Genomic DNA, 24798 nt, shown 5'->3' with positions numbered 1-24798 from the left:
TTAAACTTTGGTATCCAAGAGGAGCAGCACTACTGAGCCAACTCTCCAGGTCATAATAATGCTGAAGATGAAGATGAGCTACTATTCCTTCTGTCTCCTATCACTTGAAGGTGAGGAAAGTCCCCTCTTGTTGGTTGTCAAATCATTCATTGGATTTCTATACCTCACCTTCTGAGTTTCATTGTTAACACAGTTCTCTTGATGTAAGATAACAAAAGCTTTTGTTGAAACCAGTCAGAGTCCAACCACATTATATTAGGAAAAGTTCCAAAATTTGAGATAAGATTGTAGTTTTGGAATTTCTGACACAGGGTATGTCCACAAATCCATAGCTGCAATGGAATTCACTATGGGCACCGACATGGCCACAGTCTCAGACATTGGCCCAACACAATCCTGCAAGTGCTGGGATTTTAGCCATACACCTCTAGGTTCATTTGAGGTATGTTTTTACATGACTTATCATTGAATCAGAGAATAAAAGGATAAAGTATGGCTGAAAAAGGACCATCATTGTTCCGACGAACATTAATATTTCTTGAAATTCTATAATGGAAATGTGCAACCATCTAATATGTGTACAATAATTGGGTTATTTTCTTTGCTTTATTAACTTTATGCATGTAAGAATGTTTGAACTGTGTGTCTGTGTATACACCTGTGCCATGTGTATGTAGCACTGAGAAGACAACTCTCAGGTGTCTATTATTTTCTTCCCCTATGTGAGTTTAATGATGAAACTTAGGAATTCATTTGACTACAAGTGACCTCAACTGCACTCATCCAGGATTAAAAATCATTTATGTATGTAGGAGTGTGCATATGCCACTGCCCAAGTTTAGAAATAAAAGAAAAAACCTGTAGGAGCAATATGGATCATCCAGAGATAGAACACAGGTCACCAGGCTTATCAGCAACCAATTTTAATGAAAGAGGCATTTTTTGGCATTATATCATGGTTTTTGAGAAAGTGTTATAAACAGATGTTTAGTGCCCAGGTTAAACAAATTAAAAAGATGCATAATCATATAAATATTTTCCTATGCAAAGAGGATTTATTATTCAAATTATACTGTGTTTCTCCATCCTCATATGAAATTAAGTTTACAATCTGAAAAGAAGATAAGAGTTTACTATTACAATATTCCTAATAATCTTATTTTAGGACCAGTGAAATAGCTCCATGGGAAAGGTCTGTGGTGTGCAAGGATGGAAAGTTAACCTTGATCATCATATTAAGAGGACCAAAAGTAGAAACTGCAAAGTTGTCCTCTGGTCTCCACATATCTGCATTGGTCCTACAAACAGATAATCACATTGCACACACACACACACACACACACACACACACACACACACACACACACCATAAATCTTTGTTACAAAATAAGTCTTAGTGCCATTACATTCCCTGACATCTCTGCATAATTTCCTTAGAAGGCAATTCTTCAAGCTAAAATGCTAATGGTTAACTAATGGGGATGAGGGAAGCATGGAACTTCAATATATATGTATACACACACACACATAAAACATCAAGCTACGGTATGAGATACACAGTTGAATGATGATTATCCTACTTTATTAAATCTCTACCAGATAAACAAAAACTGTTTTTGAATACACACAAGATCATTAATGTTTTTTATATTCTCTTCTATTAAGCATTTTAACATTAACATTGTGAAATTGTGTTGACAGAACAGCAAATGTTGGGAGTACATCATCTACACTTAGACTTCTACTCAGGAGGTAGACACATGAGGATCATGAGTTCAAATGTATCCCTGAATCATTACTAACATCTAAGCAAAACTGAATAAGAAATAAGAAAATCTCAAGGGAATTTGAGAAGTTGTAAAAATATGAAAAACAAAACCAGGAGCAACAACCCACCACCACTTCATAGACACTCTTACTTGAAAAGTATGATCACACACTGCCTGATATTTAAAGAAACAATGGACCTCTTAGATTATGGGGATACCATTCTACACATTATAGTAGAAAAATACCTATCAATAAGTAAAAACACAATAGATTAACAAAAATCACAGAAGAAATATAAGGACCACAAAATAAACTTCACTAAAGGGATTTGTCACACATTGAGCACACTTTAGTATCTACATCTAATGTTTCAATACAGAAACTACAATGCAGTGATCTGTACTATCAGTCTTCAGTGAACACGGTGTTTACTTCCATCAAGGCTATGATGAAAAATAAATAAAACATTACTTTTTTCTTGAAGCTGAAGACAACTGTGATGTCTAAAGTCTTTATAAAATCATTTTCAGGGAAACAGTTTTCTTCAGTATGAGTTTAATCCCTATTTCCTGACTTTGAATTGAAACACTTAGGCTTTAAAATATTTAAAGCACTAGAAAAATGGCTGGGCAGTAGGAAATGTTCACTCCCAGGACCAAGGTCTGATTTTTGACAACTTCAAGTAATTTCTGCTTTAAAATCCTAGGATCTAATATTATCAGAAACAAGCATGCACATTCACATACCCACAGAAAGACACACTGAAACCACATAATCACAATCAAAACAACTCTTTAAACATTTTCACTCATGAAAGTTTCTCTCTTGTAAGAATTCATTCCTATAATACAGGTGTTAATGCAGCTAATGGCTTACAGAGCTTTTCCTCATCATGAAGCAATCAGGTAGGCTTGAAGTATGAGAAATCAAGACTTCTAAGTTAATGGAATCATTTGGGAAGACTTATAAAATGCTGTCCTGCTGAAGGAAATAAGTCACTGGGAGTAGGCATTTCTAGTTTACACTCTCTGCTTCATGCTGTAGGTTAAGGATTTGAGTTCTTAGCTTCCTGTTTTAGCTGTCAAGTTAGACACTTGTAGCCATAATTTTTTTTTGAGAAAGTGTAACTTTGAAATCTGTCCTAGGACTAGCTCTTGTAGACCAGGCTGAGCTCAAACTCAGAGAATCACCTGCCTCTGCCTCCTGGGTGTGGGATTAAAAGTATTCACCACCACTGCCCAGCTGTGGTGTCACTCACTTTCTTTTCTTTTTAATTAATTTATTTATTAAAGATTTCTGCCTCCTCCCCGCCACCGCCTCTCATTTCTTTCCCCCTTCCCCAATCAAGTCCCCCTCCCTCATCAGCTCGAAGAGCAATCAGGGTTCCCTGCCCTGTGGGAAGTCCAAGGACCACCCACCTCCATCCCGGTCTAGTAAGGTGAGCATCCAAACTGCCTGGGCTCCTGTCACTCATTTTCATGGTGATCCTGTATCCCACTGGAACCAAAGGCCAAATTAATTTTTATAAGTTGATCTAGACATAATATCACGACAACAGAAAAGGAACTAATATAAATCAATAAAGTTTCATACCTGAATCAGTGATTCCATTTAATTGAAGAGAAATATAAAATGTAAAAGGGTTACATTATTTCAATTCATAGTGCAAGTGTTACAGCTTAAAGGGAAAGTTATCCTGACAGGCAGAAGAGTCAGGGCATACCTACAATTATGAAATGAAGGTAGTCTGGATATCTACAGCTATGTGGAGAAAGATACACAGATTTGATGTGGGATTCCCCTCTGTGTGCTGTGATTACCATTAATGAATTAAAAAACTGCCTTGGCCTGTTGATAGGGCAGAACTTAAGTAGGCAGGGAAAACTGAACTGAATGCTAGGAGGAAGGGCACAGTAAGAGAGATGCCATGGAGCTGCCAGAGACACATGCTGGGATTTTTACTCAGAAAGTCACAGCCACATGGCCATACACAGATTAATAGAAATGGGTTAAATTAATATGTAAGAGTTAGCCAATAAGGAACCGGGCGATGGTGGCGCACGCCTTTAATCCCAGCACTTGGGAGGCAGAGGCAGGCAGATCTCTGTGAGTCTGAGACCAGCCTGGTCTACAGAGCTAGTTCCAGGACAGGCTCCAAAGCCACAGAGAAACCCTGTCTTGAAAAACCAAAAAAAAAAAAAAAAAAGAAGTTATCCAATAAGAAGCCAGAGCTAATGGGCCAAGCAGTGATTTAATTAATACAGTATTTGTGTTGTTATTTAGACCTAAGCTAGCTGGGTGGCTGGGAACCAAACAAGCCACCTCCCTTCAACACTGCTAATCAGAAGTCACGTTATACCTAAAATTCTGAAGGGAAGGTATCCTGTGATGTGGGATTCCACTCCGTATCCTGTGAACATGTTTTACTGCCATTGGTTAATAAAGAAGTTGCTTTGGCCTACAATAGGGCAGAATATAGTCAGGCTGGATGAGATATATGGAGAGAATAGGTGGAGTAAAAGAGATGCAATGTAATTGTTGAAGCAGAAAGGTGCCAGAAGAGAACCTTACTGATAACCCCCCACCTTGTGTTGAGATGAACAGAAATGGGTTAATTTAAGATGTAAGAATTGGACAATAAGAATCTTGAGATAACAGGCCAAACAGTGTTGTAATTAATATATTTTCTGTGTGACTATTTGGGTCTAGATGGCTACAGAAACTGGCTGAGCAGGCTCCAACTACAATCTTGGATATCTACAGCTGACAGGAAAGCTATCCTGACTGTTAGAAAGTCAGAATATACCTGAAACTGGAGAAAAGGTATCCTGTTATAGCCCTGAAGAGAAAGATACCCTCACTGTCATGTCAGGACATACCTACAGCTGGGAAAGTACACTGGATACCCATAGGTATAAAGAGAAAGGAATCCTGACTGTGAGAAGTCTGGCTATAACTGAAGCTGTGGAGGGAAGGTAGCCTGATACCTAGGGCTCTGAAGAAAAAGGTACCCTGATTATTAGGAGTAAGGCCATACCTACAGTTGTGAAGGGAAAGTGTATTGGATACCTAAAACTATGAGGTGAAAAGGTATCCTTGTGGAGGCCCAAAACCATGAACCCATTTCCGCCTTATCTGAAAGTCAGAGTTTGAGGTTGTTGAAAATTGTTAATAGGTGTGGCTACACACCCTGACCTAAAGTCTGGTTGCTTTGCGTTTTGGACTTTAAGAGAGCCCATACTGGTAAATCCACTCCCCCTTGAGCAAAGGTGAACGAATCCAGACATACTTCTGCTACTTCTTTTGAATTAAGAGTTTGACCTAGGGAATGACTGCCTTTAGGATACTTGGTCTAGAGAGGGTTCACTGCCTGAATAACAGAATATTCTTTTCAATGATCGAGGACTTGATGGCTCAAAGTATTGAAGCAAGTAACTGTTCTAGTCTTTTGCATTATGTTAAAGCAGTCTTTTGTTCTTCCCCCTGATGTATTGGGGCAGGAGAGAGGGCTCAGTGATTAAGAGCACTACCGGCTCAACTGAAGGTCCTGAGTTCAATTCCCAGCAACCACATGGTGGGTTACATCCATCTGTAATGAGATCTGGTGCTTTTTTTCAGCCTGCAGGCATGCATGTAGGCAGAATACTGTATGCACAATGAATAAATCTTCTTTAAAAAGTATATGAAAAATATTACACAGGCATTTACAGTATTCACTGGAACTACCTCCTGATGCTGCCCTATGCTTCTGTTTATTATTTTCATTCTAATCGCCATGCTCCTACTCTGGTAAGTGGTATACTTGTCAAAAATGGTCCCTGACATATGACTATTGGGAAGTCCAGCTATACACGAGGCTGTGTTCCAGTCCAAATTGTTCCCCTAAAAGATGTAGCAATACTGCTACCCTATAAAATAAAGCCATCACAGCTGGGACATGCTTCACTCTGCTAAGAGAGCTTCAAAGCAGAGACATCCATTGCTGTTCTGTTCCAATTCACTAAGGGAGTTTCCTAGCAGAGTTGTCCAGTTGCTTCTCTGTTCCACCAGATTAGGAAGTTTCCTAAAAGTGATGTCAATTTTTATCTCAGCTTCAGCCCAATTTGTTACTTCGCAGCTTCACTGGAGTTGATGGGAAACTGTTGCAGAAATGTTGCAGTCTCTGGTGAAGAGTTGCTACTTCTGCTCTGCTCCTTTAAGGGGGTTTGCCAGCAGAGGTGACCAAAGCTTCTCTGTTCAAATACACTACAAAGTTTCTGATCACTCCAGAGAAAGGTCTTCACCCAAAACTCATTCAAGAAATTTATTTGGAAGGGAAGAATCCAGGAGGACTGCCTCTGCCAGGGCAGAAATGGGCAGATGCCAACTGAACATGTACAAAGCTTATATAGGAATTCTTAGGGGCAGAGATTTCCCAGGGAGAAGATTCTCAGGGTGGGAATTGTTTAGATGTCAATACCTGACCTTGAACAAAGCAGAGGTTGGCTGGATATTATGCTCAGGTGTTGGTAGATCTGGAGCTTAGGGATTAGCTGGTTTTGTGCTCAGGTGGTCAAGGGTAGAATTATTTTTGGATCTTGTTTCAGGGCCAAAGTGTGTTCTTTCACTGGCCCCTTATAACATTTTGAGATTGGTTTCAGGGTCAGGTGTTTCTTTTATTGGCTCTGGATTCAGGAACAAAGTGTGTTTCTTTGTCTTGGTCTTAGAGTCAGGATGTATTTCTTTGGCTCCAGGTTCAGAGTCAAAATTATATATTTCACTGGCTCTGGTTTCAGTGTCAGGATGTGTTTCTTTGGCTGGCCCATTTACCCTACACATAGGGCTTGATAAATCCATAAATTCATTTTACCATGAGTTTTGAAGTACAAACAATATAAAAAGGACATCATAATGCTAGAAAAGATTGTTAACACTGTCAAATTTATTTCTACAGAAGAAATAGTCTTGTGTTGTAGGCAGAAGATTCTTGTTCATTCCTGGCTATAGAGAATCAAAATAATCACACAGAAACTATACTAATTAACAGTGCTTGGCCTATTGGCTTGAGATTCTTATTAACTAATACTGACATCTTAAATTACCCCATTCCTAGTATTTTGTATCTTATCACAAGACTTGTGATTTACCAGTAAGGTTCCAGGGCATCTGTCTCCTTCAGCAGATACATGGAGTCTGACTCCACTTTCTTTTCTCCTCTATCTCTGCTTGGAATTCCTGCCTTGCTCTATTCTGCCCTGCTATAGGACCAAAGCAGCTTCTTTATTAACAATGGTAACAAAATATATTCACAGCATACAGAAAGGAAACTCAAATCACTGTGTATGTGATTATAAGTGTTTTGACTGAAGATCTTACCAAACACTTTATAATAAAAAGTCCTCAGTATCTTTTTCAGGTAGTCATTGTCTATTGTAATATACAAAGATTTTAACAGATTACTGCACACAAAAAGTTTTATTCCTATATAAAGTATAAAACTTTATCATACTGAATACATTCAAAGAGTTTCTATGCAGTATGATTTTTCTCATGACTTAGATTATTCATACATTCAAAGGCTTTACCATACTGATGACATTCATAGAGTTTATCTCCAGTGTGTGATCTTTTATGCACTTGAAGAGTCCTGTGAAGTGCAAAGGCTTTACCACACTCATTACATTCATAGGGTTTATCTCTAGCATGTGTTAGTTAATGTCTTTAAAACGTTTAGCACAATAATTACATACGTGATGTTTCTATCAAGTATGGTTTCCCCTATGTTTTCAGAGATCACTATACATGCAAAGGCTTTACCACATTGATTATATTCATAGGGTTTCTCTCCAGTATGTGTTCTTTCATGTGTTTGGAGACTACTGTGACAAACAAAGGCTTTACCACACTGATTACTTTTATAGGGTTTTCTCTCCAACATGGCTACTTTCATGTCTTTGTAGATGAATGTGCTGTGCAAAGGCTTCACCACACTGATTACATTCATACAGTTTTTCTCCAGTATGGGTTCTTTTATGTTTTCGGAGACTACTGGGATATGCAAAGGCTTTGCCACACTGAGTACATTCATAGGGTTTCACTCCAGTATGGCTTGTTTCATGATCTTGGAGACTACTGGAATATGCGAAAGCTTTACCACACTGATTACATTCATAGGGTTTCTCTCCAGTATGGTTTCTTATATGCTTTCGGAGATAACTGTGACATACAAAGGCTTTACCACACTGATTACATTCATAAGGTTTCTCTTCATTATGGCTTCTTTCATGAGTTTGAAGATGGTCTTGCCGTGTGTAGGCTTTACCACACTGAGTACATTCATAGGGTTTCTCTCCAGTATGGTTTCTTTTATGCTTTCGGAGATAACTGTGACATACAAAGGCTTTACCACACTGATTACATTCATAAGGTTTCTCTTCATTATGGCTTCTTTCATGAGTGTGAAGATGGTCTTGCCGTGTGTAGGCTTTACCACACTGAGTACATTCATAGGGTTTCTCTCCAGTATGGGTTCTTTTATGTTTTTGGAGATAACTGTGACATACAAAGGCTTTACCACACTGATTACATTCATAGGGTTTCTCTCCAGTATGGGTTCTTTTATGCTTTCGGAGAGTACTGTGATATGCAAAGCCTTTGCCACACTGATTACATTCATAGGGTTTCTCTCCAGTATGGCTTCTTTCATGAGATTGAAGATGGTCTTGCCTAGCGAAGGCTTTACCACACTGATTACATTCATAGGGCTTCTCTCCAGTATGTGTTCTTTTATGCATTTGAAGAGTATGGTGACGTGTAAAGGTTTTGCAACACTTGTTACATTCATAGGGTTTCTCCCCGGTGTATGATCTTTTATGCATTTGAAGATGACTGTGATATGAAAAAGCTTTACCATACTCATTTTCTTCATAAGGTTTCAATCTAGTGTGTGTTTTTTCATGCCTGTGAAGACGACATGCAAAGGCTTTAAGACATTGAGTATATGCAGAAATTTTGACTTTTTTCATCCCTACAATGATAATGGTACATGTGAAAGCATTACTACATTTAATACATTGTTGAATATTTTTATCTGTATAAATTAATTTTACAATTTAGTCTATTTTAAAGAAGAATTATATGTTGAAGTTTTATCACCATGTTTACAATCTTGTTTTTCCCCTTCATTAAGGCTTGCTTTTCATCTTTGAGGATAACTGATAACAGCCTTTATTACATGGTTTACATTTCCAGAAACTTTTTTTCTGTATGAGAATTTTCATGTATTTGAAGAGAACTGAAAAAACTCAGAGCTTTACTACTCTTATTGCATTCATAATGTTTCCTATACTGTGAGTGAAATTACATTTGCTAAGTGTACTAGGACAAACAGAAGATTTTACACAGTCCTAGTACTCATGGTGCTTTTCTGAAATGTGAGCTTGTTGATATATTAACAATGAGACTAGGAAAACAATGACTTGTATACCTGTACATCAAATTCAACAAGTATACTCAACATGGGGACTGCTATATATCTTCTATTTGTTCCGAGAGAGAGGTATGTTATATTTCTTCACTTCACTATGCTCATGTGGCTTGTATCCAGAGGAACATATGATATACTTAATAAAGGAAGAATAACAAATGTCAAGCTTCCACATTGAGTTCACAGTTTGACTTTCTGTCCTCATAGACTTTTGGTAAATGGATTGAGGCCTCTCCAGGACAGCTGCCCTTGATTTGGGACTCTAACTGCCCCCTCACCAAACTGAACACAATCACAAGTATATGGGATAAACTACCTTTTCTATGGAATATTAATGTAATAGAGAGTTTCAGAGATATACTTATGTTTTCAACATGTACATCTTTTATAATATGAATAATATGAAATAAATGCACTGACAATTTTACAGGATAGCTCTCATTGTATCATGATTGAAATGGAAATATAGGTTAAGACATCATTTCCTTACTTCTTTCTTAAAAGAATGACTTGCAAATGCAGTTCACCTATCTGAAATTAAGGTATATGATTTTGTGATAATTTTAATAATCATCAATGCACTTTGTTACATTGTTGTTTTGGTTGAAAACATAAAGGATACATTATAAATTCTTCAGGGGTACATTTGTATGAGCTTATACATGGAAGTTACCTTTCATGTCTTCTAGAACTTTGAAAATATTGTTCAATATTATGGTCTTCCCAATTATATCCTAAAATATAGTGACAGAAAAATGTATGATATATATTAAAAATTGTAAAAAATTTAGTTACCATATAAGCAAAACTTAGAACCATGCCTGATTTCTTTACCCATTCTTCTTTCTCAATCATATTACAAAAGAACATCATTAACCAATGAACACTTGTCCCCTTATTTGAAACATGAAAGATAATTCAGTCTTACCTATAGTAGTGAGGTTTATGTAGGTCTCTACCATCACATCTTTGTAGAGACACTTCTGGGAAGGATTCAGCAAAGTCCATTCTTCCCAAGTCAAGTCGACATGTACGTCATCATAGGTCACTGCATTCTAAAATATCCCATACATGTGTACAACAGAAAGCATGATTTGACAACACTGTAAATGTATACTTCTTTGACAGTATAGTCATATGATTCTGGTGCTCCCCATACTTATTCCATGACAAAGACATCATAATTTATCACCAAGTCACTTTAGAAGCAAACTGATCCCGAAGTTCACCATTGTCATTTCTGAACCATTTGAATGGGATATCACCTTGCAAGAGAAATGCCTACTACCCAACAATGAAAGATGCATAAACAGTTCAACAGTACAGAGTACAGATAAGAGAAATTGTATGAATGATTAATTTCTGACTACAAAAAAGAAACATAAGATGAAAAAGCTGGATGCATTGAATCATTCCTCTAATCCGTGTACTCAGAAGGCTGAGGCATGAATATTTATCTGCCTCTGAGTTGAATACCAGCCTAGTCCATGCAATCACTTCTAGGGCAGCCAGAAATACATGTTAAATACCTCTTTCACATGATAAAAATCAATCAAACAAACATAAAAGTTAGGAATAACACACAGGTTTTTGCTGAAGTTTCTACAAAAGTTAGGCATTCACATCAACTCTTTATTCATCTACCAGAAACCTGAAGTGCCCCAATTTAAACTGCAACATAAATAAGATTTGACTAAAAGGCACTGTGTGTTTGAAAAGTTACGAATGGACAAATGAAAACAATAGCAATTTATATGCTGATTACACATAATCAACACAGAGCAGGAAAGATGGCTCAACAGTAAAGAGTCCTGCTGGTCTTGGTACCAATGACTTCCATGGGGGATAATAACTATGCAGTACTCCAAGTGCAATGTTTCTAGTACCATCTTTTGATCAATGTAAGGAAGGACCAGGTACTCACATGGTGCATAACCATGCATACAGGTAAAATATTCTTTATAAGATAAAAATTCAAAACAAACAAAACAAGGAGAAAGAAGGTTATGCACCTGCAATCCAATGACTCAGAAGGCACAGGTAATATTAATGTCATGAATACATGCCATCCAGGGAAAGATAATGATACCCTCTGTAAAATTTAAAATTTAAGATATGGGTGATATTCACTACAATAGCATATGCTTGATAAAAACAATATAAAAACAGAAAAGTCAGGAATGCTGGCCCACCTTTAATCTCAGCACTATGGAGTCAGAGTAAAGAGGTACTCTGAGTTTGAAGCCAAACTGGTAGGTATATAGAGCTACTTTCAGGACAGCTAGGGCTACATAGACAAACCATGTCTTCAAAAATAAATCAACAAAAATAAAAACAGTAGGCTACCAAACAACCTTAGCACCAAATAGCAGCTAGTTCTACTCAACCTTATGTGATTTAGTGATAGAGTTTATGATGGTGGGGAAGTAATGACAGAAAGCTGACTGATTAGTTTCAACCACAACACAGTAGGCACAAAGAACAGAAAATGGGTTGAGGCTATAGAAACTCATATTGTGGGATTCCAATCTGTATGCTGTGATTATCATTGGTTAATAAAGAAACTGCTTTGGGCCTATAACAGAGCTATAGGACAACTCTAAGGTGGGTTGGGAAAACTAAGCTGAATGCAGAGAGAAAGAAGGCGGAGTCAGAGAGAAGTCATGTAGCCCTGCAGAAGACAGATGCTGAGAACTTTATCTTGTAAGTTATACCCACATTGCAATACACAGATTGATAGAAATTGATTAAATTAACATGTAAGAGTTAGCCAATAAGTAGCTAGAGCCAATGAGCTAAGCAGTGATTTAATTAATACAGATTCTGTGTGATTGTTTTCGGGCTGAGCAGCTGGGAACCAACAAGCAGTTTGCCATAATAAACATGACCACGCAGCCAACTAATATCCACTTACAATCTTAGAGAGCTTGGAAAAGAATTTTAGACACTAAAAAAATGAAGTTTAGCTACATTTCTTTCCCCAAATGGGCTTTGCTTACTGGTGACATGCTTTGGCACCTTTAAGAGAGGTTTTCCTGATTTAGAGGTAGCAGAAAAAAAGCTGCACCATTTTGAAATGCCGGCTTTCTGGGCTGTGCTGTCAGCACAAACTCTGACTCTTTCTGGAGGACCAGTTATGGTCCCACAGATGATCCATCCTATAGTTAGTTTTTTTTACTCTTTGGCTCTTTTGGAAGCACACCATCCAGTTCCCAAATAAATCACATGGAATATTACTCTTACCTATGAATGCCCAGCCTTAGCTTGGTTCTTGTCAGCTTTACTTAATTTAAATTATTCTATCTACTTTTTGCCTTTGGGGTTTTATCTTTATTCTATATACCTTTCTTTACTTCCTACTCTGTAGGTAACTGTGAAGCAGGGTGTCTAGTCCCTGACATTCTCCTATTTCTCTTCTTGGTCCTCAGTCCTTCTCTCTTTCTCCTTTTATTTATTCTCTCTGCCTGCCATCCCAACCTATCCCTCTCCTGCCTAGCTATTGGCCATTCAGATCTTTATTAGACCAATCAGGTGTTTTATGCAGGCAAAGTAACACAGCTACACAGAGTTAAAAAATGCAATATAAAGGAATGCAACACACTCTTGCATCATTAAACAAACGTTCCACAGCATAAATGGATGTGAAACATCTTCAACTAATGTTCCACAACATTTACCCTTTTGTCTAAATAAAAAATAAAAGGTTATAACTTTTAACTTTCTCCACAGCTGCCATTTTCTTTTCATTAGCATTAAAAAATTAAAGTTAATAAACTACTGTACAATTTATATCTAGGGGTCTTGAGTACCCCTTTATGTTTATTACGCATAAATTTTAGGGGAACAGATGCAACATTAACTAATTAATCTTTATCAATAAAAGTTGGGAGTCAGATATCAGGACTGAAAACCTAAAAGATCAAAGAAACTGGAAAAACCACCAGTGAATCTTTCTCTTCCATTCTTCTATCCAAAAAAGGCCAAGATCCTCTCTCAGCCCAACCTTACTACTTCTTGTCTCCTATCTATCCACTGTCCTCCAAACCTCTATGATGATGGAGGAGGGTCATCTGTCTATCTGTTGCTTTCATTGGTTAATTAATAAAGAAAGGTCAGAACATATGTGGGTGGAGTAGACAGAACAGACTGCTGGGAACAGGGAAGTGAGGCAGACGCTATAGCTCTCCTCTCCAAAATGGGCACAGATTGTGATCTTTCTCAGTAAGCCACCACCTCATGGTGCTACACAGATTATTAGAAATGGGTTAATCAAGATGTGAGAATTAGCCAGTAAGAGGCTAGAACTAATGGGCTGGGCAGTGTTTAAAAGAATACAATTTGGCTGGACAGTGGTGGCACACACTTTTAATCCCAGCACTTGGCAGGCAGAGGCAGGAGGATCTTTGTGAGTTCGAGGCCAGCTTGGTCTATGAGAGTTAGTTCCAGGACAGGCACCAAAAACTACAGAGAAACCGTGTCTCAAAAATCAAAACAAAAAAAAAAAAGAGCTGGAGAGATAGCTCAGTGGTTAAGAGCTTTGGCTGCCCTTCCATGGGTCAGAAGTTCGATTCATTCCTGGCAACCACATAATGGTTAGCCGGGCGATGGTGGCGCACGCCTTTAATCCCAGGGAGGCAGAGGCATGCAGATCTCTGTGAGTTCGACACCAGCCTGGTCTACAGAGCTAGTTCCAGGTCAGGCTCCAAATCCACAGAGAAACCCTGTCTCGGAAAACCAAAAAAAAAAAAAAAAATACAATTGGTGTGTTATTTCAGGTGTAAAGCTAGTAATGTGGGTGGCCAGGCATGGGGAATGTAGCCTACCACTCCTTCTACACTATGACATCTTTTTGTCAGTAAATAGCTAAGCTCTGTTTTCTGACCCCAAACAGGCTTTTGATCTAAATAAGATCAAAATATCAAACAACACACTGCAACCTCTCATATAGCTCACTCTTACTACTTCCACACCCCTATGCACTTCTCCATGGCAGATGTCCCATAGCTTGGGTATCTCAACATCCTGTGGTCTAAAATGTGACCCAGCTTCATCTCCACCACTTCCTGTAATGAACTCTCACAATCTCTTCTTCACTGGGGCTCTGACTCTGCCAAACATAGATGGGCAAAATACTGATGACCTGATCACAAAAGAAGAATCCATGACCTTTATATTTTGCATTTTTCTTGTTTTCTGAATCAGTATGACATAGGTAATCCTGACAAGATTTGATGGACTCTACCAAGCTTGGACCAAATTTGCTGCAAGTTCTATATGATGTTGCTCCTGGGACAAGGAATTACTTTGTGTACTCCTTCCAAGAATTAAGGGCTTAGTTAGATGCAGTCTTACATATGGAACATGTTCCTAGGCTTCAAATGTACAGCCAGACTCTTCCCTTTAATGGTGCTAAAATAGTTGACAAACTCTGCATCCTTTTAACCACTGGACTGTCATCTGAAACTACCTAGTATTGTTTTTCTTAACAAAACACACTTTTCTGATGTGCGATGTCCCTTTGAATGCTGAAAATATGTGTTGCTTTCTTTGGTTGATGAATAAAGCTGTTTTAGCCTATGACAGGACAGAATATAGCTAGCTAGGAAATCCAAACAAATACAGAGAGAAAGAAGGTGAAGTCAAGGAAACTCCAAGAGCTGCAGGCAGAACAAGATGTGAGGTAACAAGTCATGAATCAGGTAGCAAATATATACAAAATATTGGTTAATTTAATTGTAAGAATTAGCTAGTATTAGTCTGAGTCATTGGCCAAATATTTGTAATTAATATAAGCCTCTGAGTGGTTATTTGGGAGCTGGAAGATGGGAGGGAAAACTTGCAGCTACACTCGTCATCTTTTTCTTCTTGTTTTTGTTCACTGTAGACCTGAATGAGTCATCAGTAATAACCATCCAATAGAAGCAGTATTTTGTATAGGAAATCAGTTTATACCTCTCTAATTCTGCCTAAGGTCTTTTTCAGGACAAGGAGAGAATAAGAAAGATTAGAACAAAAATATCACACAAATGATCTATAGATAATTTTTTTCATGAAGTCGTCTAAGCACCTGTGCTTGTGTACCAAGCTAAGATCACCTGATGGTGCCACAAGGAATGAAGTCAGACTTGGGCTAGAAAGGCCACAACAAGACAAGGCTATGACTGTTTTATTGAGGACACTCAGACTTTGTCTTTATCAAATATAGAAGATAAAGGCAATTTCTAGGATCAACACTCTTGTAGCTTCCAGGATGTTATGGAATTCCCCTCTGTATGTTGTGAATATGTTTTATTCCCATTGGTTAATACAAAAAAACTGCTTTGAGCCTATGGCAACACAGAATAGAACAAGGTGGGAATTCGAATAAGAGATAGAGAAAAGAAGGCAGAGTGAGGGAGATGACATGTAGCCACTGAAGGAGACAAATGCTGGAAGAAACCTTACTGGCAGGCCACAGCCATGTGGCAATACACAGACTGATAAAAAATGGCTTAATTTAAGATGGGAAAATTACGGTCGCGGCCGCCATCGGAGAGGAGCAGCCATGGCCCTGCGCTACCCCATGGCCGTGGACCTCAACAAGGGCCACAAGGTGACGAAGAACATAAGCCAGCCGAGGCACAGCCGGCAGAGCGGGCGCCTCACAAAGCACACCAAGTTCGTGCGGGACGTGATCCGGGAGGTGTGCAGCTTCGCGCCCTATGAGCGGTGCGCCATGGAGCTGCTCAAGGTATCCAAGGACAAGCACGCGCTCAAGTTCACCAAGAAGCGGGTGGGCATGCACATACGCGCCAAGAGGAAGCGGGAGGAGCTGAGCAACTTGCTGGCCTCTATGAGGAAGGCGGAGGCCAAGAAGGACTGAGCCCCTCCCCGTTCTCAATAAACATTGCTGTAGCGGAAAAAAAAAAAACCAAAAAACCAAAAAACAAAAAAAACAAAAAAGAAAGGATGGGAAAATTACTTAATAAGAAGCCTAAGCTATTGAATATGCAGTCTTATAATTAATACAATTTCTGTATAATTATTACAAGTCTGGACATTTGGGAAATGAAAAGCAATCTCTGTCTACACCAGGATATAATGATGTTTAGAAGCTATACAGCATACACAAGATTAATGTCTAAGTTCAATTGTCCTGTTAAGCATTCATGATTCCTTGACTACTTAGGGATCATACAAAGTGCAGAAATCAGCCTGAATGCTTACTGCCTAAGGGAATGCAACAGTCTGTCAGGAACTGGGAGGTATATTGTGACCCAGGAACCATGGACTTTAACATGAAAAACCTATGATACAGGTCTCTCAAGCCAGTTAGGTTGGGCAAAGTGCATGGTTCCCTGAAGAGCCTACTGCCCACTAAAATCCTATGACCTTGACCTCCACTATCTGTCATTACTCTCAACATTCCCATCTTCTAGGTTCTACCAGACCAGCTGATTATGATCTTTGTCCAGTGTTCTGATATCTTCAGCATTCTTCTCAGAGTCAACATTCCCAGGTTGCAGCAACAAAATCCCCTTTGAGTCCCATTTTTGTTCTTTCTTCTCTGTTGCTGTTATTAAATTATGCAATCAAAAGCAACTCAGGTAATGAACATGCTTATTTGGCTGTTAGCCCTATTTCACAATTCCTCCTTATGACATCTTAGGATAGACAATCAAGCTAATAACTAAAGGCAAAATATGTGGAACCATTGTTTTCGGGATTTCCCTCTTGCTTTGTCTCTGTCTTATGCTCAACTAGCTCTCCTATCAGAGCTGCTTGTTCAGAGATATTGCCAACTCAGTGGAAGAGTCTTCCTATATCAATCGAAATCAACACAATCTCTCTCAGATACCTTAATCAGGTATTCTGATCTAGGCATACTCTCAATTGGTATTTTCTCAGATCACTCTAAGCTATGTCATGCTGATAGCTGAGGCTAATTAGAAGAAAGAGACAGTAATATAAAAGAAGTTTTTAAATGTGATTAGTACATTGCCCTTCGAATTTTAAGCAGCAAAAACACAAACATGAAGATAGATATGCCAGGAAATGGAAAGAGGCAAACATCTAAGATAAAGACGAGAAAACTAAAAGTGTCTCTCCACAGAAACTTCCCACACCAATAAACACTCAAGGAACTCATAACATGAGAAACCTGAAAACAAAATTGGTGAATCCATTATTTTCCAGAAAATGAGTAATATACTTCAATAACGATTAATAAAATCAATAACATAGAAGGGTGGCACTGACAAACAAAACACACAGACACAATATGGTCCTTTAAATAAAACTACAAGATGCTAACCAAGATCAAACTCTAAGAAATCACTGACCAGCACTCATCCTATACACTTCAGTTCTTTATCTTATACCAATAATAGAGAAGAGCCGGTTGAGGAGGGTTGTTCCCCCAAAATTGGAAAGATTCACTTGAAACCTTCTCATGTCTTAACTTTGTAGAAAATAATTTTGACTACTAAAAAACATCTCACTATCTATAATAAAGAAAAGTATGTCTGTTAGGATCACCTAGACACCATTTTGCTCCCCCTGATTGATGACTGCCTGTACGTCTGCAATCAGAGTGAGGAAATGAAATCATTTTAAAACAAAATGCAAGATGACTGATTTTTTTTAAAGAATCAATGCACACCTAAAGCAACTTGTTTTACTCTAATTGCTTTATAAGTAACAAACACTTTTGAAAACAAGTTTATTGCTATTTTTTGCATATGTTTATGCCAGAGTGAGAATGTCTTCCATATGTATACGAGTAACACAAAAAAAGAGGGTTTAAGATACCCTGGATCTGAAATGATAGAGTTATGAGCCTCACAATTTAAGTACAGGTATCTGAACTCAGGTCACCTCCAAAATGAATATGTGCTGAGCCACCTGTCAACATCCAAATACCTTTTATCCAATTAACCAAAGTCTCTCACAGATTAACAACAAGAGCAACAAAACCTAAATAAATAAAGAAGTAAATAAATGATCCTTGGAAACATGATGCATCAACATTGAGATGATGTGTATGTTAAATTTGCACCATAAATGAATACAGTACAATGACAATTCCCAACAATTTATAACAGAAAAAAAACTGATTACAAAGCTACATTCGTATTGGAAGCACACAGAGTAATCAATTAGGATTATGAAAAAATAGTACACAGGCTGCCATAATATAACTTCTTTGTGGGTGGTGGTGGAGGAACACACCTTAAATTCCAGCACTCAGAAGGAAGAGTCAGGAGGATCTCTGTGAGTTTGAAGCCAGTCTGGTCTACAGAGCAAGTCCCAGGACAGGCTCCAAAGAAACAGAAAAACCCTGTCTCGGGGAGAAAATATTACCACAAAGGTGATCAATCAAGAATGTGTAGGATATTTGGGAAAGAATAAAGAGAATGGAGAGAAAGTCAAGAACAAAGGCGGGAAAATATAGTCAGCTATTAATCAAAAGGCCAAAGGAAATTTAGTCAGGAAACGTGTGATCTTGACCAATGTTATCCAGCTACCTATGATTCTATGTGTATAGAAATTAAATAAATAAAGACTTCACAATTTTCACAAAATTACCTCAAAGTGATCCTTAAATGTTGTTTCTGACCCTCCAGCTACTGGTATTTCTTCCAGAGAGACCCCATGCTCTAGATCCCTCTCTGCAAAGAGATGATCTCCTGCTATGGCTCTGCAGTCCTTTAGTCCTCCTTGTGTTTTCAGGTAAACCCAGCCCCACTGATGCCCATTCCCAAAACAATATAGAATAATTTTTGCTTCCTGTCACATGGATTATAGCACAAGATATAGACTTTGCCCTATCTACCTGCCCAACAGCATATACACACTGTAGACCGCCTTGGCAGGTTACTCAGTCTAGGGGTGTAACCCGCCTGGCAGGGTCAGTTATTCCAGGGTCCCGGAGAGGCACTATCTGGAAGGTATGGGTGGGAAAAGAGGAAGGAGGCCAAGCAAAGTTCCCTTGTCAAAGCCTTCGTTTATTAGAGTATGGTTACAGCTTATATAGGATGAGGAATTTGGGGGGGCAGGGGCACAGGCTCTTGCAGCATGGTCCACGTCGGTCACGTAGGCCAGGAGGCTACAATCGGTCAGGTCACTAAGCCTTGGTCAGGAAGTCAAGAGTTGACACACCTGGTTCTCTAGATAGTTTGGAATGTGAGGTGGGTTTCCCTGACAGATAGCTCTCTATTAACAGATAATTGGGTGTGGGGTAGGTTCTATCAATAGAGCAATTGTTAGGGTGTGGAACTCTTTGCAAACCTTTCAGGGCAATGATTCCTGCAATGATTTTTAGGGGGAGATGACTCCTGACATAAATGATTTTTAGGGGGAGATGGCTCCTGACACCTCTGCACCTAAGAAACTCCCTTTGTCCTGTGGAACTAAACATCCATGAATCACACCATTGCAGCTGGTGGCAGCAGAAAGTTAGGAACATTTAAATCATTCATTGCTAAATCAACATCACTGTAGTTCTACCAGCTTTAAAACTACTTGAAACATGTATAAGACAAACTTGAAAGTAGACTGCAATATTCAGAACTTCAAGAAACCAGATTATCAGTTTTCAAATCTGTCTTCCCACTGTAGACCAAAAGCATGATTCTGTGTGTACACTGGACAGTGACATCACAAGCATAATATCCTACCATGCCAGTGCTGCAGAGTCTCCCTCTCCCCAGGAAATCCATAGAGAGCGAGGCTCAGAGGACAAGGAGCAGTGCCCGGGTCATTACATAGAGCAATAGAACCACAGTCTGGCACATGGTCCATCCAAATCGCAGCAGAAATGACAGACCAACAGACCTTCTCTGAACACCCTACACTCACTATGGCATAGCTTGTGGTCTTCCTTACAACAATTACAACAAAAGTAGAGAAGAATCCTGGAAAGAACCTGCCAGCCACCTGCCACTATTATTCCTGATTGCTAAGACTTTCCAGAGTCCCTCACTGGCTAAGGCCACCCTGATGGACATCAGAATATTATGAGCTCTCCTAATGGGTGATTAGAGATAAAATGACTCAGACAGCACTGTACTTCCTGCTCTGCCCTTCCAGCCCAGTAGACAGGGCCCAAGTCCAGAAAGTCTGTATTTCAGTACACATTCATCCACTTTCCTAGACCATACCCTGTCCCTCATCCAGAGCACGTGATCCTTTGTATGCACACTCCATTACACATTCAATGTGCAGTGCAGCAAACCTATTGCCTCATACCTGGGAAATCCTGCAGCCAAACACAAGTCACAATTACAACTCTTGTTAAAGAAAAATGGGGCATGAATTAGAAGATATTAAGGGGTCATAGTAAGGCTTGGGGACAGGAAAGAGAATGTGGGTATGATATAGTTATAATCTCAAAAAATTATTTTGAAAAGTTGACACAAGATATAAGGCCATGTGCTTCAGAAACAAGGGATAATATTAGAGCAGATCAAAGACTTCTCAAACCCTTTTGTCTCAAGGTGTATATTTAAAACCAGTAAAATAACATTCCTGTTAGGCAGGGCCACATTTTACTCAAATCTATTTTGGTTGAACTGCTGTAACTATAGCAATTTGGTCTCATGATAAGTTCAGTTCTTTATCCAATTCTTTATTGCCCAATATGTGGAAATCAAAAAATGACCATCAGGACATTGGTGGAGAACCTAAAATTGATTGTTTGGTTCTGCATTGGTAATCTCAACTACTGTTAAAATAGGAAAGTTCTCAGCCACTGTCCTGTCTCTCCCTTTCTACACTGTGAATCTACCAGCTTCAAGCCTGACCTATGTACTCACCCTCTTCATCTACAATAATACACTGAAAGTCAGAGAGACTGGAGGTCTCTCTTTAGCTGCTTTATTTTTCCTTCCCACTGACCAGTCAAGATCCAGTCCTGAAGAAGTTGAAGGACCATCTACCCAGCACTGGGCAGCAGAGACAGGAATAGGTTTTCAAAGCAATTCTCAGTTACACAGTGTGAGGCAACAATATTACAAGCTCATAATCTCCCCCACTCTCGATAAAGATCAGAGGCCCAAGGCCACTACCAAGGTCACCAAGAAGAACAATAGAACCTGTCTGACTCGTGGTTCATCCCTGTCCAAGCACCTCTGACAGCTCAGCCAACCTGCTCTTCCTGGTCTGGGGACAGTGGCTCCTACATTCACCATGGCATGGCTTTTGGTCCTCCTTACAGCTCCTGAGAGCAAAACAAGAGAATCCTGGAAAGAACCTGTAAACTACCTCTGGTGCTCCTAATTGCCAACCAGAGTCCCTCTAGGACCACCCAGCTGGGCTTCAAGACATTAGTAGTTACCCCACTGGGTGAGCAGAGATAGAATGTCTCAGAAAGCAAACATCCTCCAGGTTTGTCCTTACACACTATAGGCGGACAAGCACCTAATCTGGGAAATTTGTAATTTAATAAAATCTTCCATTCTCCCAGAGCACTTCCTGTTCATCCTTCAAGGCACCAGGTCCTGTGTGTGGTCTGTGGACCCATGAAATGGCCAGACAGGACATTTATGGAACATCTAAAATTGATCACCTCACTACTCACAGCTAATGGCAACTACAGTCACAACAGGAAAGCTTTTACTCTCCTTCTTGCCCATCCTTTGTCTGTTGTGACTACACTGGCTTTACAGTTTGTCAGTGAACTCAATTCTTACACGGCTCCCACTTCACTCCTAAATTCACAATAAAATCTCCAGAAATTGGAGGATACTCATTCACTGATCTATTTCTCCTTCACACCGACCAGTCAAGGTCCAGCCTGATAGGCTATGCAGGACTGTCTTTCCAGCACTAGGTAGCAGAGGCAGGATTGGGTGTTCACAGCAATTCTCAGTTACATAGTAGGATGCAAACCTGAGCTACAGGAGACATTAATCTAAACCAGTCGTTCTCAATCTTCCTAGTGTTGTGACTCTTTAATACAGTTACTCTTGATGTAGTGATCTCCCCACCTATAAAATTATTTTCATGCTACAAAATAACTATATTTTCGCTACCGTTATGAATTATAATATAAATATTCATACTTTCTAATGGTCTTAGGCCAGTATTGTGATAGGTTCATTTGATCACCAAAAAGGAGTCATGGCCCACCAGGTTGAGAATCACTGCTATAAAGAAATAGATGAATAAAAAAAAAAGAAATAGATGGATAAATAAACAGCACTTAAAAATGGAATGAAATTCAAAAACTGGGACACATTGGAAAATAGAAACAGATTATAGCAGTCACGCCTTGGAGAAAATGAAATCTAAAAAATGATAACCAATAAATGATTTGTTTTTAATATTTATTTATTTATTTTGTTATGTATACAATAGTCTGTCTGTGCGTCTGTCTGTGGGCCAGAAGAGGACATCAGATCTCATTACAGATGATTGTGAGCCACCATGAGATTGCTGAGAATTGAACTCAGGACCTTTGGAAGAGCAGGCAATGCTCTTAACCCCTGAGCTACCTCTCCAGCCCCAGTAATTGACTTCTTAAAATTATAAAAAATAATTGAACACTCAGTTACACTGACTTTGAAATAGAGTAGGCACTTCCCTGGTAGGGAGAATGCCATTAATAAGAGAATGCATGACTTTGTCCCATGTAAAATGTTAGCTGCTGAGTGCTGTAAGCTGACACATGGAGTTACAGCCAATTGCCTGTGTCACAAACATCTGAGCTGACTTCACTATGTCAACCAGGATTGGACATATCTGCATGGGAGAGTTCACTAATTGGAAACTAAATACTTAGGAGTTCAAGCTCTCCTCCCTAAACTATACACCCACAAGTGTCTGTCTTCATTCACAAGGAAGGAATTAATGTATGATGGGAATCACACAGAAAGTCAATCTCTGTGCCCCATCACTGTGTCCTTCTTTGTAATGGACACTACTGCAGCTCATGGCTTTAAATTCAAGTCTAAGATCTAGCTTGTCCAGTGTGTTTACCCCCTGCAGTGTACACAGTACACCATTCCTCCTTTTCTGGTCTGAAGGGAGAAGCCATGCTCCACATGCAAATCCTTTTATTGTTACTGCAATGGACAGGCCCAGTGTATGACTCAAACTGGTAATTTTAGAGCTCGGTGGTGCAGCATACTTGTAATCAAGAATGTAGGATGGTTAGCCAGGAGGAAGCAAGGGCAATGCCCTGTGGGGCTGCAGACAATATTCAAGTCCACCTCAATCAGCACAGGGGACAGAATCTAAACTGCTGTCCTAAGAGCTGAAAAATGCAGCTGTTTAGAATTGTTATATTCTCCTGGCACACAAGGTTGTGACCCCCGTAATGGCCCTAGAGCAGCAGGTCAGAGGCCTTTGATGGAGAAGTGGGTCTTCTGGCTGGTTGTAAATCATGGTTGTCTCATTTGTTATAGGAATGTAGCTTAATGGCTGATTAATCCTGCTGAACATTTGCACCTCATGTTACTAATCTCTAACAGGTATGGTGTGCATGCTACTCATCTTTGGATATTTGGGATGCAGCCCACCATCACTTAAATTTACTTTGTGTGACTTAATGTCTCCTAAGAACCAGTAAATCCTTATACCATTAATTCTATTATCAGCTATACTCGTCTGCATCACAGTTTAGTAGTGGAGCGCAGCTCTACACTGGAGAATCCGTTTACAAGCTACAGGAAATTGACTACAGACGGATCCCAAACCTAAATGTTAAAAGTGCAGAACTTCTGAAGACCCAGGAGAGACCAGGAGTCTCCGCGTTTGGCGAATGTGGTGATCTCACTCCACAGGCGACGGTATAAACATGACAGACACCACCATCTGCGGCTCCCGACGCTCTGCTCTGTGCAGACACAGCCCGGGCAGTGAAGGGATTTAGAGGCTGCCAGGAGAGCTGCAAGGTTAGGACTACTGATGGAGGAAGACGCTAAACTCTGTGTCTGTCTGCAGACTCCCACCCGGCTACCACACCAGCCTGGAGCCTCAGCGGCCGCTCCGCCTAGTTTACGGACAGCGGCCCCTCCTCGCCAAGCCCGGCTACTCCTCCCGTCTGTGTAGAGCAACCCCTCACTCACCATGGTGCAGCCGCCAAGCTGACAGACTCCCTGCCCACAGCAGAGCCCCAGACACAGTGCTCGAGGGGGCTGAACCTGAACGGAAGTCTGGCTCCCGGAAGAACCCTCCCATCTGACTTGAGAGTCAACTGGAGGCTCTGATTGGCTGGTGAGTTCTGAGTGACGGGACCAGGTTAGCGGAAGGGACTCAGCACCCTGGTCCAGGACTGGCTTCTAATCTAAAGACAGACTTGCCCCAGATTGGCTGGAAATTTATGCCAAATTCAACAGCAAGTCTCTTGCTAATGTAAATCAGTGGGTTCGGTTTTTAAAAGGAAGCATACAATTTCAGAAAATTAACTAAAATTAAACTAAAGAACCTGGCATTAAAAATAAGAAATGAACTGGTTAGTGGAGGCACAAGGCTGTAACCCCAAAACTCCACAAGAAGGCAGGCAGGTCTCTGTGTGTTCAAGGCCAGACAGCTAGCAATGCTACACAGAGAAACCCTGTCTCGAGTAAAAAAAAAATCAA

At 39.6% G+C, this 24798-nt stretch overlaps 1 protein-coding gene and 1 pseudogene across 1 annotated transcript; one reads left to right on the top strand and one right to left on the bottom strand.

Annotated features, from left to right (window-relative positions):
• Window positions 1–7536: 7536 nt before the first annotated feature.
• On the bottom strand, window positions 7537–24367 carry LOC142842421 (uncharacterized). Its single transcript, XM_075959150.1, has 4 exons — window positions 24286–24367; window positions 10164–10290; window positions 9909–9969; window positions 7537–8709 (listed from the first exon to the last, which is right to left on the bottom strand). Exons 1-4 carry the CDS (start codon window positions 24286–24288, stop codon window positions 7665–7667), a joined length of 1236 nt encoding a protein of 411 aa, XP_075815265.1. The 5' UTR covers window positions 24289–24367; the 3' UTR covers window positions 7537–7664.
• LOC142842420 (large ribosomal subunit protein eL36 pseudogene) lies at window positions 15757–16097 on the top strand (annotated as a pseudogene).
• Window positions 24368–24798: the final 431 nt, after the last annotated feature.

This window comes from Microtus pennsylvanicus, unplaced genomic scaffold (assembly GCF_037038515.1).
Source record: "Microtus pennsylvanicus isolate mMicPen1 unplaced genomic scaffold, mMicPen1.hap1 Scaffold_76, whole genome shotgun sequence".
NCBI classification, from domain to species: domain Eukaryota; kingdom Metazoa; phylum Chordata; class Mammalia; order Rodentia; family Cricetidae; genus Microtus; species Microtus pennsylvanicus.
This window is presented reverse-complemented; position numbering and strand designations above follow the sequence as displayed.

What these genes read in the sequence shown, in the direction of transcription:
- LOC142842421 (XM_075959150.1), bottom strand. An exon ending in CATAAACCTCACTACTATAG is followed by an intron (nt 9,970 to 10,163) that starts GTAAGACTGAAT and finishes ACTATATTTTAG; the next exon opens with GATATAATTGGGAAGACCAT. An exon ending in AGTTCTAGAAGACATGAAAG is followed by an intron (nt 8,710 to 9,908) that starts GTAACTTCCATG and finishes TCGTCTTCACAG; the next exon opens with GCATGAAAAAACACACACTA.